The sequence below is a fragment of the Myxine glutinosa genome, chromosome 13 (assembly GCF_964187855.1).
Source record: "Myxine glutinosa chromosome 13, kmMyxGlut1.1, whole genome shotgun sequence".
Taxonomy (NCBI): Eukaryota; Metazoa; Chordata; class Myxini; order Myxiniformes; family Myxinidae; genus Myxine; species Myxine glutinosa.
The window spans coordinates 11,581,892-11,596,949 of NC_136273.1; the positions used below are offsets into that span (position 1 = coordinate 11,581,892).

The window sequence follows — 15,058 nt, forward strand, 5'->3', positions numbered from 1 at the left end:
ATCAAGTCTGGATTGTCAGAAGCAACCTGTATGGAGAGATCAGTCAGGTTTGAGCGAAGGCCCCGGATGTTTGAGGTCCATACCGTTAATGAAGAGAGAGGGGGAGCATCGGGTACAGGACAGGGGAGGGGAGGAGTAGGGTAAGATGAAGGATGAGAGGGGGAGGTAGGGAGAGCAGTTGTTAGTGTGTCAGCGATTGCAGAAGAGTTCCAAGAAAGGGAAGGATGAGGAGGATGAAAGGTTTGAAGGTGAAGGGATGAGGCACAGAGAGGGGTTGTTTGAGGGGGGGCAGAGGAAAGAAGAAGGTTGGGGGAGGTGGAGGTATGAGATAGAAGGGAGACGAAGTGGGGAGGAGGCAGCTTTGAGGAGGAGGGGGGAGGAGGGAGAATTGGAGAGGAATGGTATGGGGGGAGATTTGAATGGGAGGGGTTGGGGGGGAGTTTTGAAGGGGAGGAGTGAGGGGGGAGTTTAGGAGGGGAAGGGCAAGGGGGGAGTTCAGGAGTGGAAGGGCAAGGGGGGAGTTCAGGAGTGGAGGGGTAGGGGGGGGAGTTTAAGAGTGGCGGGGCAAGGGGGGAGTTTAGGAGTGTAGGTGCAAGGGGAGGGATTTGGATGGGAGGGGCAAGAGGGGAGTTTAGAAAGTGGATGATTAATGAAAGACGAACATTGAAAACAAATTGAGTTTGTTGTGATTTTCAAGTTAGCAATCCGGTTCAGAATGATGGAGGAGGGATGGAATGAATGTGAATTTAGACCATGTAGTGAGGGAGACGTATAAGATATTGAATTTCTTTTTTTTGAGGTGGAATGAGTTGGAGAGGAAATTGAGAAAAGCCTTTTAAAAAGGAAGAAAAACAGCGTGTTGTAAAATACCACTGAGTAAAACACTGAAGGGGAAAGGTTATACATATTTAAATAATATTTAAACAGAACCGTGAACAATCTTATGTGCACAAAAATACCAACGGGGGGAGAGCCGAGAGGGACCACCACGAGTCACGTGAAGGGCAAACGGTGGATCGTTGTGGATCGTTGCAACAGATAGTTGTGGATCGTTGCAACAACAGACCGTTGCAACAAACGGTGGATCGTTGCAACAGATAGCCAAACTATCATTGTTTCTCACAAGCCGATACGCAGCAAGTCGTCATAAGCCTGTGAGCCAGTGGAGCCTATTACTGTGTTGGTTAAAAATGGGATTACAATAAATTTAACCTTTCAGGGATCCCAAATGAACCAGATCGTCTCCACGACAAAATGGCAGCAACACGGAACAAGCCCTTACTTAAGAGATAAATAAAGAACTTATTATCCAAGATATGCTATGAACACAAATATAAGACAAAAACCTATACCCCCCCCCCCTAGCTCCTACATACACGCACGCACGCACGCACGCACGCAGACATGCACACACACTGTTGTGAATAGCCTGAAGCTGGAGCACAACTGTCGTTTTCACCAGGGCAAAGAATAAGCCATATTGTTGTCAGGGAGTCAGGTCAAGCCAGCGGCTTGAGGCAGAGAGGTGGTGAGGCAGAGCACCGGCAGGTCCAAGCCAGAGAGCGTGCGCTGGTCCAAGAGACAGACTGAGAGTTCTCCACAGCCTTATTATTGCCTGCCTTAAGGCCCCAACAAGTCTCCCCCTTGCTACTCCCACCAATCTCAGTCCAGGCCTCTCAGGAATCCACACCCTGTAGCCTCCATAAGACTCCGGCACCAGAGGACACCCACCAATTAACAGACACGCACACTGACGGACAGCTGCGGGATGAGTTACCTCCCTTAGTGTGGGGTGGGGTGCGAATGTGTGGTGGTGTGGGGATGGCAGGGTGAGGGACGTACTGTATTGCCCTCATCCGGCCCGACGCCACCTGGTTCTACAGAGGAAAACAAATAAATGGAATGTCTTTGTCATGCTATATCTACCAGTCCAATCTCCCGTCTCCTAAGTGAGGACATGTCACAGTGACTCCTTATCTTACACAAACACTTAATATTGTATATTATAACAAATTATAAAAACACATGAATATACATGGTGCCTAAGGCCTTAATGTTACTATTACCCTTGGTGTTGGTAGATGACTTACTGAAGCCTTACAGATTGCCAACCTGGCCATGGCAAGCAAACACCTTTCCTTTTCCTTACACTAAATGTGAAAAATACTTCGTAAAAAGTTTATTTCACATGAGATTAATGTACTCATTGTCTCTATGACAACCGACAGACTATCTATGGGCTGCTGTTTGTGTGGATCGTGAAGAAGATCAACGAGACGATCTTCAAGCCCGTATCTCACAATCCAAAAGACACGAGACACTCGATCGGCCTGTTGGACATCTTTGGATTTGAAAACTTTGACAACAACAGGTGCTATTCCATTGACCAATTGACCTTCACATTGTTGTGACCTTTCCCAGTGGTGGCAGAATTTTTTTTTTAAGTGTTCTTTTTAAAATTACTAATCCTGATCCCATTAGATTACACTCTCCCAGAACTTTAGGTTTCCTTATCTTTTGCACACAACACATACCTCTATAACCTCCAACTTAAATATGACAGCACACACAACTAAATCCACCTTAGCCTCGACCACTTGATGTGAAACCGAAGGGACAATTGCACCGGACCAGGTAGAAACTACAGATCCAAGTGTATGAAACACTTGTCATCGTGAACATATTGCTGTTTCTGAGGCTCATGGAGGTCAGGGGGGTGGGGGGGGGGGGTGAGGGGGTGGTGTACTCATACTGCATGCAGGACAAGTCAAACTATGGCAGATAAATGTTCTTTTTGATGAATGGCAAGAACTTTCATAGACAAGAAACAAACCATGTTTGGGATTTCAATCTTGAATCCCAATATGAGCAGTGTGCTCAGATGGGAACACCAAACAGGCCAAGCCATAACTTGTGGGCTTATTGTGTTTTCAGTACAATCTCACAGATTTATTGGCCATTTTGTTTTGCGAGGGCAAACATTAATTCGCAAACCTATTTCAGCTGATGATGTCATTGCACGACTCCAGATTTGATTCAATAACATATATTGGGTCTCGTTTCTTTATTACCCTCGCCAGAGGAGAGGGTATTGCATTTGGGTCCGTTTGCTTGTCTGTTTGTCTGTCTGTTTATCCTCACAAAATAAGTATGCTTTTATCTGCAACCTAATTATGACGTCATAGGCCACGTGGTACAGGCGGCATCCTGGAAAAACTGAAAAACTTTGCACCTCTATATTTCCGAAAGTGCTGCGTCAAAAACAATTGAGACGTGGCTCATTGCAAATAACTCTCCATGGAGAATAACATATGTTAATGATGATGTCATAGGTGCCTCCATTATGACGCCATAATTTGACAAGTACAAAAGTTCATTGATCAAGATGAAATTTCTTTCGCGTCATCTAGGGATAAATTGGTGGAGAAAAAAATGATTACGTCATCGGGTATGTGGTTCGGTCGCCATATTTGTTTTAACAAAAAAAAAAACCGCACAAAATACACCTCACAAACACGTCCTGGCGAGGGTCTGCAATCTCTGATCACTCTTTCTTGTTCTACTTTGCCAAGCACTCTAGTTATTTTAAAGAGTAACAATTTCATTCATAAATCCTTTCTCGATATTTTATCATGATTTGCTTACTTAATTTTGACATCGTATTCTTTCCTTTCGTTGTCTTTTTTTGCGCAATGCGTATCCATTCATTCTCTGCTTCATACGCACGCTCTAAAATATTAGCAATTGATGTAAAGGTTGCTTTCTTGTTTGCAACCTTTAACCTTTCCGTTAATTCAATCTTTACCAATTGTGCCCACATCCAGCTTCGAGCAGTTCTGCATCAATTTTGCCAATGAAAAGTTGCAGCAATTCTTTGTGCGCTACGTTTTCAAGCTGGAGCAGGAGGTATATGAAAAAGAAGGCATCAACTGGAAGTTTCTCACCTTTCAAGACAACCAGGATATTCTTGATGTCATCGGAGATAAACCACTCCACCTGTTCTCTTTGCTGGATGAAGAAAGCCGCTTTCCCAAGGTCAGATATCACTTTTGATGTTTAGATACAGATCTGCTCTGCAAGCTGATTTCCAATAATAACTAAAACTTTTGCCTAGATTCAAACCTTCACTGCTTTTGGCGAGCACTATCCATAATTTCTTCAATTCATATTTTAGACAAAATAAAGCTATCACACGAAAAATCGGCAACTCTGTATGTCGATGAGTATGTATGTCTGACTCTTATAAAAAAAAAAAAATGGAGCGACCGTTAAAAAAGGATTGTTAAATGGTGACTGTTAAAAGTGACTTAAATGGATCATCAAATATCGAAAGGTTGGAGCTGATAGGCATCATGGGCCTTGTGAAGGCCACAGTACGTATAGGCCTTAGGCTTCAGGCCTCTGGTGTCAGCCTATGGCCCAGTGCAATTGGAATCTATCTGAGCTATATAACCACAATGTATTATATATGCACATAGCCAGTGGGTGTGTTTTTGTTTCAAACCCGGTTTTATTTATTTATTTCCGGGAGCGATCGAGGCAGCGGTCTGTTGCTTATACAGTGCACAAATAACTATGTGGCATCTCTCGAGCAATGGCTTTTACCACAAAGGTTTCACTGGTGCCTGCTAATTATAAATAATATCACTATACTACTACAAGTCTCCAACTTCTTATTACCTTAACAGATTGTATGTTTACCATGTAGTTTGTAGATGCTATTTTGTCAAATTAATGAGGAAGGGCAGTTCATCAATAGCCTGATAGTCTTACACTTTCCGTCACTACTTGAATCTCTGCTACCATTTCCTGATATAATGTACAATACGAGTGTTCAATATGTATTCTTTCGCTTGGATTTCCTGGATCTTGGTCAACGTCAATCTGGCGCCTCTTTTGAAGAGGTCCGCGAGATGGTGAAGTGGCATTCTTGATGCTTAACATGAAGGCAAACCATTTTGGGCCAGATTTTGGTTTCAGCTTTCTCAGATTATCGGCTTGTCCACGTTCGTAGTCTTATCAAAACGGTCTTGTGGAGAACAGATTACCAGAGAGGAATATAGAATTAATTTCAATACCATGACCGAATCATTGTAATCAGTGAATTGGTTAATATGCACATCCAACAGGGAACTTGTAAAATAATTATAAAAAGACAACAATACTCCTCACTATTTTGAAGAAAGCAAGACCGATAGTCTAACAATGGCGAAGCCGGGCTTGTTTGATATTTAGTTGAAGAGGAGAGTATGACCTGGGTGGAGATATCAGTTACCAGTTAGCAAATAATGTAAGTATTTTAAAAATTTCAATATACCTCACGTTCCTGTGCCACCTTCAGTCGAACGTCAGGCCTTGACAGCAGGTTCGTGAAGGACTTGGACAAAAAACGTACCCAGTCTGAATGTTGCTATATCCAGCTAATGGCGAAACTGCAAGTGGGGAATCCACGAATGTCACAGATGGAAACCCTTACGTCATTTCCTTATTCTGCTTTAAACTCAATATCTCTATATTTTCATTCCAAACAGCGTCTTTCATCATTCCGATCACAAATTAATACTCTCGTGTTAATATATCAAAATATAATGTTAAATTACAATTGTATTGAGATATTATCAAACCAGCGAGCCATCATCATTTATTCACTTCCGGATTCGGGAGCAAGGTCCGTGCCGATCACATTTCAAAATCATAATTGTATTGAGGAATTTCTGAAACCTCCTACCTACCTTACGACACCTGCTGGGATCCCAAAACATTCCACAGAAGGTTATTATATTTCCCTTTCGTAAAATACGCAACTGTAATGGTTATTAAATGCTGTCCTCCTGTCATGTGACCAGATCTGATTAGTATACATACATACATACATACATACATACATACATACATACATACACCATACGGATGGACAAATGCTGTTCCAGACAGCATTGCCCTATGAGCTGCACTGTAAATATTAGAAAGTAAGCCTCACAGATATGACTAAGCTTCATGATACTCACCACACACAAAAACGAGTTGTCATTGGATTTCCAGTTTTTTTTCACATTGAACTCTAATTTCCCACTTTCTTATCCTTTCCATTTCGTGAGGATGCTGATGCATCGTTTTCACATTCTCAAAGTCTGGCGTTGGCTTAACAGTTAAGGTGGCTGGCTTAAGAGCTTAGGGTCCTGAGTTTGAGCCCCTGTCATGCCGTTAAGTAACACCATGTGGGTAGATTCAGCGTGTCATCCTTCCGAGGTTGGCAGAATGAGTACCAGCTTACTGTTAACAGAGGGCACTGCATCAGCGGCCCAGCTGCATTCTCATATCGATTAAAACAACCCCATACGCACCGAACAAGGCATTTTCCATGCAGATATAATGTAAAACAACCCAAAATAAAACGAGATGATATGCGAACAAATACTTCTGAATATCTATGGAGGAATTGGTAACAAAATAGCGCCAGACAGTGAAGTAAGTGCCTATGATCAGGCATTTTCCCCTAAATATAGGTTGGCCAAACTCTATGTGTAGAAAGTGGTGTGCAAGTGGTTTAAACACTGACCCCTATCGGAGGGAGGAGGTATTGAGGGTGGGGAAATGACACCGCCAATTCTAAAAAAATCATCTCAGTTACTCCTCAGTCACATTTGCTCTACGGCTAGGATACGGCGGCCGTACCCCCCCTAAATTGACAGAAACTTGCGGCGGCCGCAGAGTTTCTGAGGTGGCCTCAGGGTGGCCCTAGGGCGTATGGCTATCTTTTCCAGGCCGTAGGGGTCGCTGTGGAATTATAGCGCGGAGTTATAACTTTTTTCATTTCTAGGTTGGCCGTAGCAATTCGACAAGCCGTAGCCATGACAACTGTAAGTGCTGTTATACATATGAAAAAGAACTGGTATATATACCCACTCGTTACCGTCCGTCTGGCCGCACGTTCGCCTTAGGGCCCCCCTGCGGTCGCCTTGCGGGCTCCTTGAGGCTACCTTGCGTCTGCCTTGAAAATTATATGGCCGCCGCAGGGACGCCCTAAGGTCACCGTGCGACATCAAATCAAAGACCGTACGGCATCCGCCACGTTTTCGGTCTCCACAATTTCTAAATACCCCGTGCGGCTACCCGAAAAATAAAAACATATGTGACTGCTACATTGTGTGACCGTGGAAATACTGCGGCCGCCCTATAATTGCTAGTGGCTGTAGATTTTTTAGACCCTACGGCCGCCGAGCCAAATGTGACTGAAGCATTAGGGTGCTTGTGCGAAGCATGTGCGTATTTGTATAACTTTTTGGTATCGATTTGAAAATTATCACTGGAAAACTACATACTGTAGTAATGCTAATTCCTACAGAAAAGTGAAAAATTGCCTTCTGTTAAATGGCGACTGTCTATGTCTGTCTGGACCAAAACTTTTTTTTTTACCATTTGAGCTTTTGTCATCAAATTTTCTACAAAGCTTTATTATGAGAATATGAAGAATGCAAATCAATAATTTGGTCAAAAGGCAAATGTCAAATAATGTTGTCAATTTTTATCCAATTGACCTGAAATTAACAGGTTTTGCAGATTGGGCCATTTTAATTGGTTCACCAATAAAATGCTAGAAGCCGATTGTTTTAAGGTCAAAAGGTCAAAGTCACCTAAAATCATCAATTTATGTGTATTTTTTAGCTGTTTGTGTCATGTTTAGCGGACGGAAGAAGAAGTCTGAATACAAAGTCAGAGGTTCAGGCCGAGTCGTATGAAAGACTTTTAAAATGGTACGTGTTGCTTCCTTGCTTGACGTTTAGCATTTAAAAGGATAAGAACACAGACAATCCCCATAGGTTGGCCATCCATGGGAAGGAGAAAATTCCTACCTAGGAAATGCCCCCTGCGTGTGGTGAAAAAGGAGCACCCTTTTTTGTGAGGTCGCAGGTATCCAGAGTACCCCAGGAAGTGACGGGACTTCCCCCAAGCTGTGTTTGTCTCATCTAATAGTCTTGTGATGTGTCACGTATGTTCATCTGTACGTACATGTGTCTGAGATATGTGTGTCGCGGCTCCAATATGAGCCTTAGATTTTGTAAAAAAAAAAAAAAAAAATTTGGAAGTTTACGATCCTCATTGCAACCTGTCTATGTCCTTCCTCAACACAAGGGTACAGACAAGACAATGTTGCAGAAGATGGTGGACCAGCAGCACAAGGATGTGAACTTCATCCCTCCAAAAAACAGTCACAGCATGCAATACGGCATCAGCCATTTCGCTGGTGTTGTCATGTACGACTGCAAAGGTCGGTGCTCTCGTGAAAATGAAATTGCAACACTCAAGATGGAGGCCGAGAAGGTTAATACATGACGAAAGTTATTGTAATCACCGATGTGCCTCATAAGCGAATACTTATTCACATCTTGTCTGTTCATGTATCTTGAAGAATAAATGAAATGTCAATTGTACGTTCATCATCTCAGTACAATGTGTACCTGTCAGGATTTCTGGAGAAGAACCGGGATCCACTGAATACCGATCTCCTGCAGCTTGTAAACTCCTCCAAAAACTCTTTGCTGCAACTGATCTTCCAAGAAAACTCAGGCTATGACGTGAGTCATCGCTGGCATTGATTAGTTATTATATTTTAAGTCACCGGTTGAATCGAGCATTTCACTTTTTGAGTTCACTCGCAGGTGAGTTTCTGGGTTCATTTAATATTTTAAAAATCATTCTGATTGATTAAATGGAAATGTTTTCTGAATGCATTTGAAAATCTACTTTTACAAATTAGAAGTGAACAACTACCTTTCGCCTCTTTGCACAGCAGAATGTGTCCACGGGTGGGACCCTGCCATTCCGAAAGCGAGCCGCAGACACCGGAACAGTGGCACGCCGGAAACGCCCGACACTCAGCGGACAGTTTCGGACATCACTGGATAAGCTCATGAAAACCCTGCGGGCGTGCGAGCCATGGTTTGTACGCTGCATCAAACCAAATTACTTCAAGAAGCCAATGGTAAGTCCTGGGTTGTTGTGCACCACCAAAACAAATTAAACGTTTGGTTTAAAGTAAAATTGAACATAAGAGGCCTGTCGACAGTAAATTATTACTTCATTGTGCCATGAAAAATAGAATAAATGTACATCAATGAGCCAACAGCATCTGAGTGAGATATTTCTTGTTTGCCTGTAGCTGTTTGAGAGGGAGCTGTGCATCCGACAACTCAGGTACTCTGGAATGATGCAGACCATTCAGATTCGCCGAGCAGGTTACCCAATCCGGCACACGTTCTCGGGGTTTGTGGATCGTTACCTCGCTCTTCGACCATATGCTGAGAGGCAGAAAAAGGTGGATCGAGCATCAGCATAATTTTCAACATTATATCTAAACATCATAATTTAAATTTAGTTGGAATATTGTGTTGACCCAGTGATGTTGTGGCCACTTTCAAGATTAAGTAATTCTGGGGAAAGTGGATGTCTACCTATTCCAAATGCAAAATGGCAGAATGTTTTTACAGCTATACCCACCCTACTGCTTCATATGATCCACCACGCGGTAACCCGGGTTGCCCCGTGGTTTTTAATCATTTTACATAATTAATTAATCTATTTTAGGGGGAGTGTAACCCGGGTTCGTGTGATAGGAAAATCCTTTGTGAAAAAAAGGAGAGGGAGGGGTAGGGCAGGAAAGGAGAAAAACACACAAAGGACTCACCACAACACAGAGCAGTTGCTCACAGCTGCCATGACGCCACACCCAAAACGCAACAGCCGGCAGGGGGCGACAGAGAGAGAGGGAGAGAGGGAGAGACAGAGAGGCGGGAGAGAGACAGAGAGGCGAGAGAGAGAGGCGGAGAGAGAGAGAGAGGCGGGAGAGAGAGAGAGAGGCGGGAGAGAGAGAGAGAGAGAGAGAGAGGCGGGAGAGAGAGAGAGAGAGGCGGGAGAGAGAGAGAGAGAGAGAGAGGCGGGAGAGAGAGAGAGGTGGGAGAGAGAGAGAGAGGCGGGAGAGCGAGAGAGAGGCGGGAGAGAGAGAGAGGCGGGAGAGAGAGAGAGAGGCGGGAGAGAGAGAGAGAGGTGGGAGAGAGGGAGAGGTGAGAGAGAGAGGCGGGAGAGAGAGAGAGAGAGAGAGGTGAGAGAGAGAGAGGTGGGAGAGAGAGAGGTGGGAGAGAGAGAGGTGGGAGAGAGAGAGAGGTGGGAGAGAGAGAGAGGTGGGAGAGAGAGAGAGAGGTGGGAGAGAGAGAGAGGTGGGAGAGAGAGGTGGGAGAGAGAGAGAGAGAGAGAGAGAGAGAGAGAGAGAGGGAGATAAATAAACAAGCAAGTATTAAGGAAATCAACTACATAGTAAATACTAACTGACCCTGAGCTATTTTGCAAAATGCATCTCTCACACACCACTGCTTCTCAAAGAGTTGTACCTCAGAACAACAACAAAATTCCAGCTTAACTCTTGTTACACAGAGAGCTTTAAACATTTTCAAAACATTTGTACTATACGAATCATTACGTATCTTTGATTTCCTGGTCTTATATATCGCCAACTTGGCTTGTGCAAGAACGAAATGAATTAAAATTGTTGTTGGGGAATTGAACCGCCCACTAGGGCCAAAAATAAAGGCAGGGAAATCAAAAACAAAGGAAAGCCGTGCAAGTAACATTTTAAAGAAAACAGAAAAAGGAGTTAACCGGTCACAGCGCACATACGCATGGTTTCAGTTTGTCCACAAAATGGACATTGATCACTTATCGCTTGCGAGAAGTGGTGAATTAGGGAATTTTTGGGTACGATCCAATGAGCAATTCTCCATTGAAGATCCCCAACACGTTTCGGCACAGGCTGTTTATAGTACAACCCCCAAATAGGGTAAAGGGGAGGGGTATTCGGCAGGACTGCAGGCCATCTACATGGTACAGGGGAGGACAACGAAGGAAAAAGGATTTTTAAGCATTGCACATACAGGGTCTTTCGATTGCTCCCAGAAAAGGATAGAGAGCGGCCAAAACTAATCGGTTCCAAACTGAGAGAACCAGATAGACAAAGATTGGGGAAGGGTGCAGAAGATTCATACGTGGGTACGGGAGGGTTGCTTGCCCAGCCATTTGTGGCACAGTAGATGTGAAGCACCATTTTCAAAAAACTGTCAACTCTGCGACACGATCTAATGCCAACCGTCGAAGCCAGAGCGGTAACACTGATCCATCTGTCATTGGTGGCGTTTCTCAAGTGACACACTTTTGTTACTGAGGCATTTATAAACTTTTGAATGAAGGTGCTTTCATTCACACACTCACCAAATACCATGTTGTGAAATAATGGTTCATTGAAGAATATGGTTCGAACATAAGTCGAGGAGTCACGGAGACAGGTAAAGGCTTGCCACACATTCAGTAGGCTTTGGTGAAAGGCAGGTAGCATCGAGAGGTCTATCTTGGTCGAGTCCATCAGGAACAGCTCCTGTGCAAGGTCCAACTTCCCCGCTTGACGTAAGATGCAGCTGGTAAGCTGTCTCCAAGCCAAACATGGTTCAAACAAGAAGCGCCATGTTGTTCGTAGGCGGAAAGCCATGATGCGGCACTTGGCATTGACCAGCCCTTGGCCATCCTCTGCAGTTGGTAAGTTTAGAATCTCTGGTCTCAGCCAATGCTTTCAGGACCAGAAGAAATGGGTGATGCATTTTTGTATGTCCTCCACCAGAGTTTTGGGCGGCTGCAGGGAAAGAACTGTGTACCATAACTTAGTGGTGACCAGACTGTTGATAACTAGTACCCTACCTCGGTAGGACAGTTGGCATTGCAAGTTCTTCCATTTCAGTAACAGTACTTCAATGTGTGCCAGCAAGCCTTCCCAGTTATGCCTCACAAAATTCCCAGGGCCAAGGAACACCCCTAGGAACTTAATCCCATCTCTTCTCCTTGAAAGATTGGCAGGGAGAGGAGAAGGGAGAGGAAATAGGGGGACAGGTAGGGGGTAGGTAGAGGGTTGAAGCCACAGCGCTTCTGTTTTTGTCCAATTTATCCTGGCCGATGATGACCTGCTGAAGACATCCAAAGCACTCATCATCAAATCAACGTCTTCTGACTGTCTGATGCAGACACAGATGTCATCTGCATAAGCAATGCTTTTTAAGGGGTGGGTTCCAAAAGTAACACCAGACAAGGACTTCCGAATGGTATTTAAGAGGGGCTCAAGGGATAAAGCATACAAAATTCCTGACAGAGGGCAGCCCTGCCTTACCCCTCTCCCAACACAAAAGGGGGGGTACAAGTTCATTGTTTATCTTTAAGATAGCCGATATGTTTGAATAACATAATTGTATATGGAATAGAAAGAGAGGTCCAAAACTAAAACATTTTAGCACTTCAAAAAGATATGTATGAGAAACGCAGTCAAAAGCTTTCTCCTGGTCGAGGAAGATCAAGCCACAACTTTCATAATTAATTTCACAGATTTCAATGACATCTCGGACAACAGATATGTTATCCTGAATATTGCGACCAGGAACACAATAAGTCTGTTCCATGTGTATAATGTCTCTGAGTAGGGGTGAGAGACACAAGGTCAAAGCCTTTGAGAAAATTTTATAGTGCGTACACAATAAGGACACTGGCCTCCACTGTGATATGAGCAATAAATTTCCTTTTTTAGGAAGCAAAGTAAGCACGGCTCTCCTGCAGCTCAGTGGAAGTTCACCCTTCTTCAAGCTCTCCAGGAAAACCAGAAGCAAATCCGGTCCAATCAAGTCCCAAAATTCCTCGAAGAACTCCACTGGCAGACCATCCAGGCCAGGTGATTTCCCCCTGTCCAGGCTTTTAAGGGCAACAGAAAGTTCCTCAAGCGTGAGCAGTGACTCCAAATCCGTTCTTTGCTTTGGAGTTAGTGTACCGACACCATCAAACAAGTTCGGAACAAGTTCTGCATCGACATCTGTTGCCTGGTAAAGTGTAGAGAAGAAGAGTCTTGCATCCTTCTTAATTTCTACAGGGTTGGTCGTGATTGAATTATCAGGACGTTTCAAAGCAGTACTTTGGGAATGAGGAAATTTTGTTTCAAAATCGAAGAAAAACCGGGACGGAGAATCCAGGAGGTAAAAGTGCTGAAAGCGTAGTCTCGTTAGCGCTCCTTGGGTTTGATTAGAAATTATATTATTAAGAAGGGACTTCTTCTCACATAGTCTTAGTTTTTTGGGGGTGGGGGGGTTAAATTTGTTTGAATCTGGAGAATCTCCTTCTTCAGCTCCGCTTTCATTCTGCGTTCTACTTGTGTGTTTAGAAAACAAAACTGCTGACAGAAACTTCTAATTTGGACCTTTGTGTTGTCCCACCACAATCGCTGGTCCTTAAAACTGGATTTGGAGCCTCTCAGATTTGACCACACCCTCTCAAAGGCATTTCTAAAGAAGGGGTTATCTAATATGGAAATGTTCAGTTTCCAAAAAGAGTGGCGATTTGGAGATAACCCTACACGGCAACTCATGGTAATGAGGTGATGGTCGGAGAAACCAGACGGGGAAATTTCAGTGGTGGGGGAGGTTGGCAAACAGCAAATTTATATAAAATCTATCAAGTCTGGCAAGGGCCACTTGATTATTGGCAACCTTACACCTGGTAAATTGATGGGTGCCTGGATTTTGTATCCACCAGATATCTTGAAAATCAAAATCTCTTGAAAATCTCAGATATCTTGAAAATCAAAAAAATATTTTAGATAACAGTCTGGCTGGTCCGGGGTGAGGTTCTGCGCCATTCCGATCGCACTCAGGTTGCAGGGTACAATTAAAATCACCGCCTATTACAATGCACTTCTGCAAGTCTAACTGCATCATGTGGAGTCATAACCTGTCAGAGAAGGTTCGTCGGTCTGTGCCCTTTGAAGGGGAATAGACATTTATTAAAGTAAAATTTATGTCTCCATCAACAAAATCCAGTGAAGCTAAGTGACCTGGGATTATTTCCTGAAAGGAGAGTTGGAGCGGGCAAAAAAGGGGTTTATTAGAAAGGCAACTTCTGCTGTACGAGAGGTTGAATCGCTAAAGTAACCAGCCTTTTTCATCATTCGATTCCATATAGCGTGAGACGATGGAGTAGAGTGGGTTTCTTGTAAGAAAGCCACATCTAGTTTCCGTTGCTTTACAAGGTTGACCACTTGGAGCATCCTAGACTGGGTCGCACCACCATTTATATTGAGGCTACCAAAAATAGTCATGGAGATGTAAAAGAGGTAAGGAAAGGGAAATATGCGTATCATCCTTTTAGTTCATTTTTTGCCTTAACAATGTGTTTCTTAAGCCTACTGCATTGGGGGTTCCGTGGCATTGTGGTCACTGGGTCGGCGAATAATACACCTGGCTCTTTCAATAAACCCATGTAGATCAGAAAAATGATCTTTTATTTCAATATATCTTTTTCTAAACGTCTGGTTCAGAAACTTGAGTATTTGCGATGGTAAAACGTTGGAATCACTGTATGTGGGGAATTCCTCAATGTCATAGGATTCCTCCTCAGACATGTCAGAAGCACTATGTGGGAACCCTGGCTCTTGACACCAGAATATTCGGTGGTGTGCAGGTGTCATCCTGTCCTGTTTCTGTAGGACCAGGTTGAGGGAGAGGTTCCACCAGAACCCAGGTAATGTGGGGGGGGGGGGGGGGGGGGATTCTGCAACCTCGATTGGAGGTCACGTCTAATACAACCACCACGAAGAGGCGTCCCAAATAGTTGTAGTGCATTTATGTTCGACAAATTCGTGCTTCATCAGCACTAGTCTCTGTTTTGCTGAATTGCAAAAGGCAGGTGGAATGTATTGTTGTGGATATGAGAATGTTTTTTATTTTTTTGTTGTGGTAAAATGTTGTTGTAAAAGGTTGTTGTAAAATATCACCCCTCCTCCCTCCGTTTGTGGTTGTATAAAGGTCAAAGGGCGTTTCCGTAGTTAGTCCATAAAACATACATGCAGGACACGATATATCTTTTTTTGACAGTTATATCCTTATTATGTGTATTAGTGTAAGGCTGTGTCTTCCATTAATTGAAATACTCCATTGCACCAGTGAAAGAAATAGATCCCCTTTCCTTCCCATCCCCAAAATCTCCC

At 43.6% G+C, this 15,058-nt stretch overlaps 1 protein-coding gene across 2 annotated transcripts in view; it reads left to right on the top strand.

Annotated features, from left to right (window-relative positions):
- Nucleotides 1-15,058, top strand: part of LOC137438599 (unconventional myosin-VIIa) — a 218,201-nt gene that overhangs the window by 78,661 nt on the left and 124,482 nt on the right. The window contains exons 11-16 of one of the 2 annotated variants that reach the window (XM_068133783.2): nt 2,229-2,371; nt 3,825-4,035; nt 8,134-8,269; nt 8,467-8,576; nt 8,792-8,983; nt 9,161-9,316. In XM_068133783.2, the coding sequence (XP_067989884.2) occupies nt 2,229-2,371; nt 3,825-4,035; nt 8,134-8,269; nt 8,467-8,576; nt 8,792-8,983; nt 9,161-9,316 (948 nt within the window). The remainder of the gene's footprint in view (nt 1-2,228; nt 2,372-3,824; nt 4,036-8,133; nt 8,270-8,466; nt 8,577-8,791; nt 8,984-9,160; nt 9,317-15,058) is intronic. The other variant, XM_068133784.2, reaches the window with a different exon arrangement.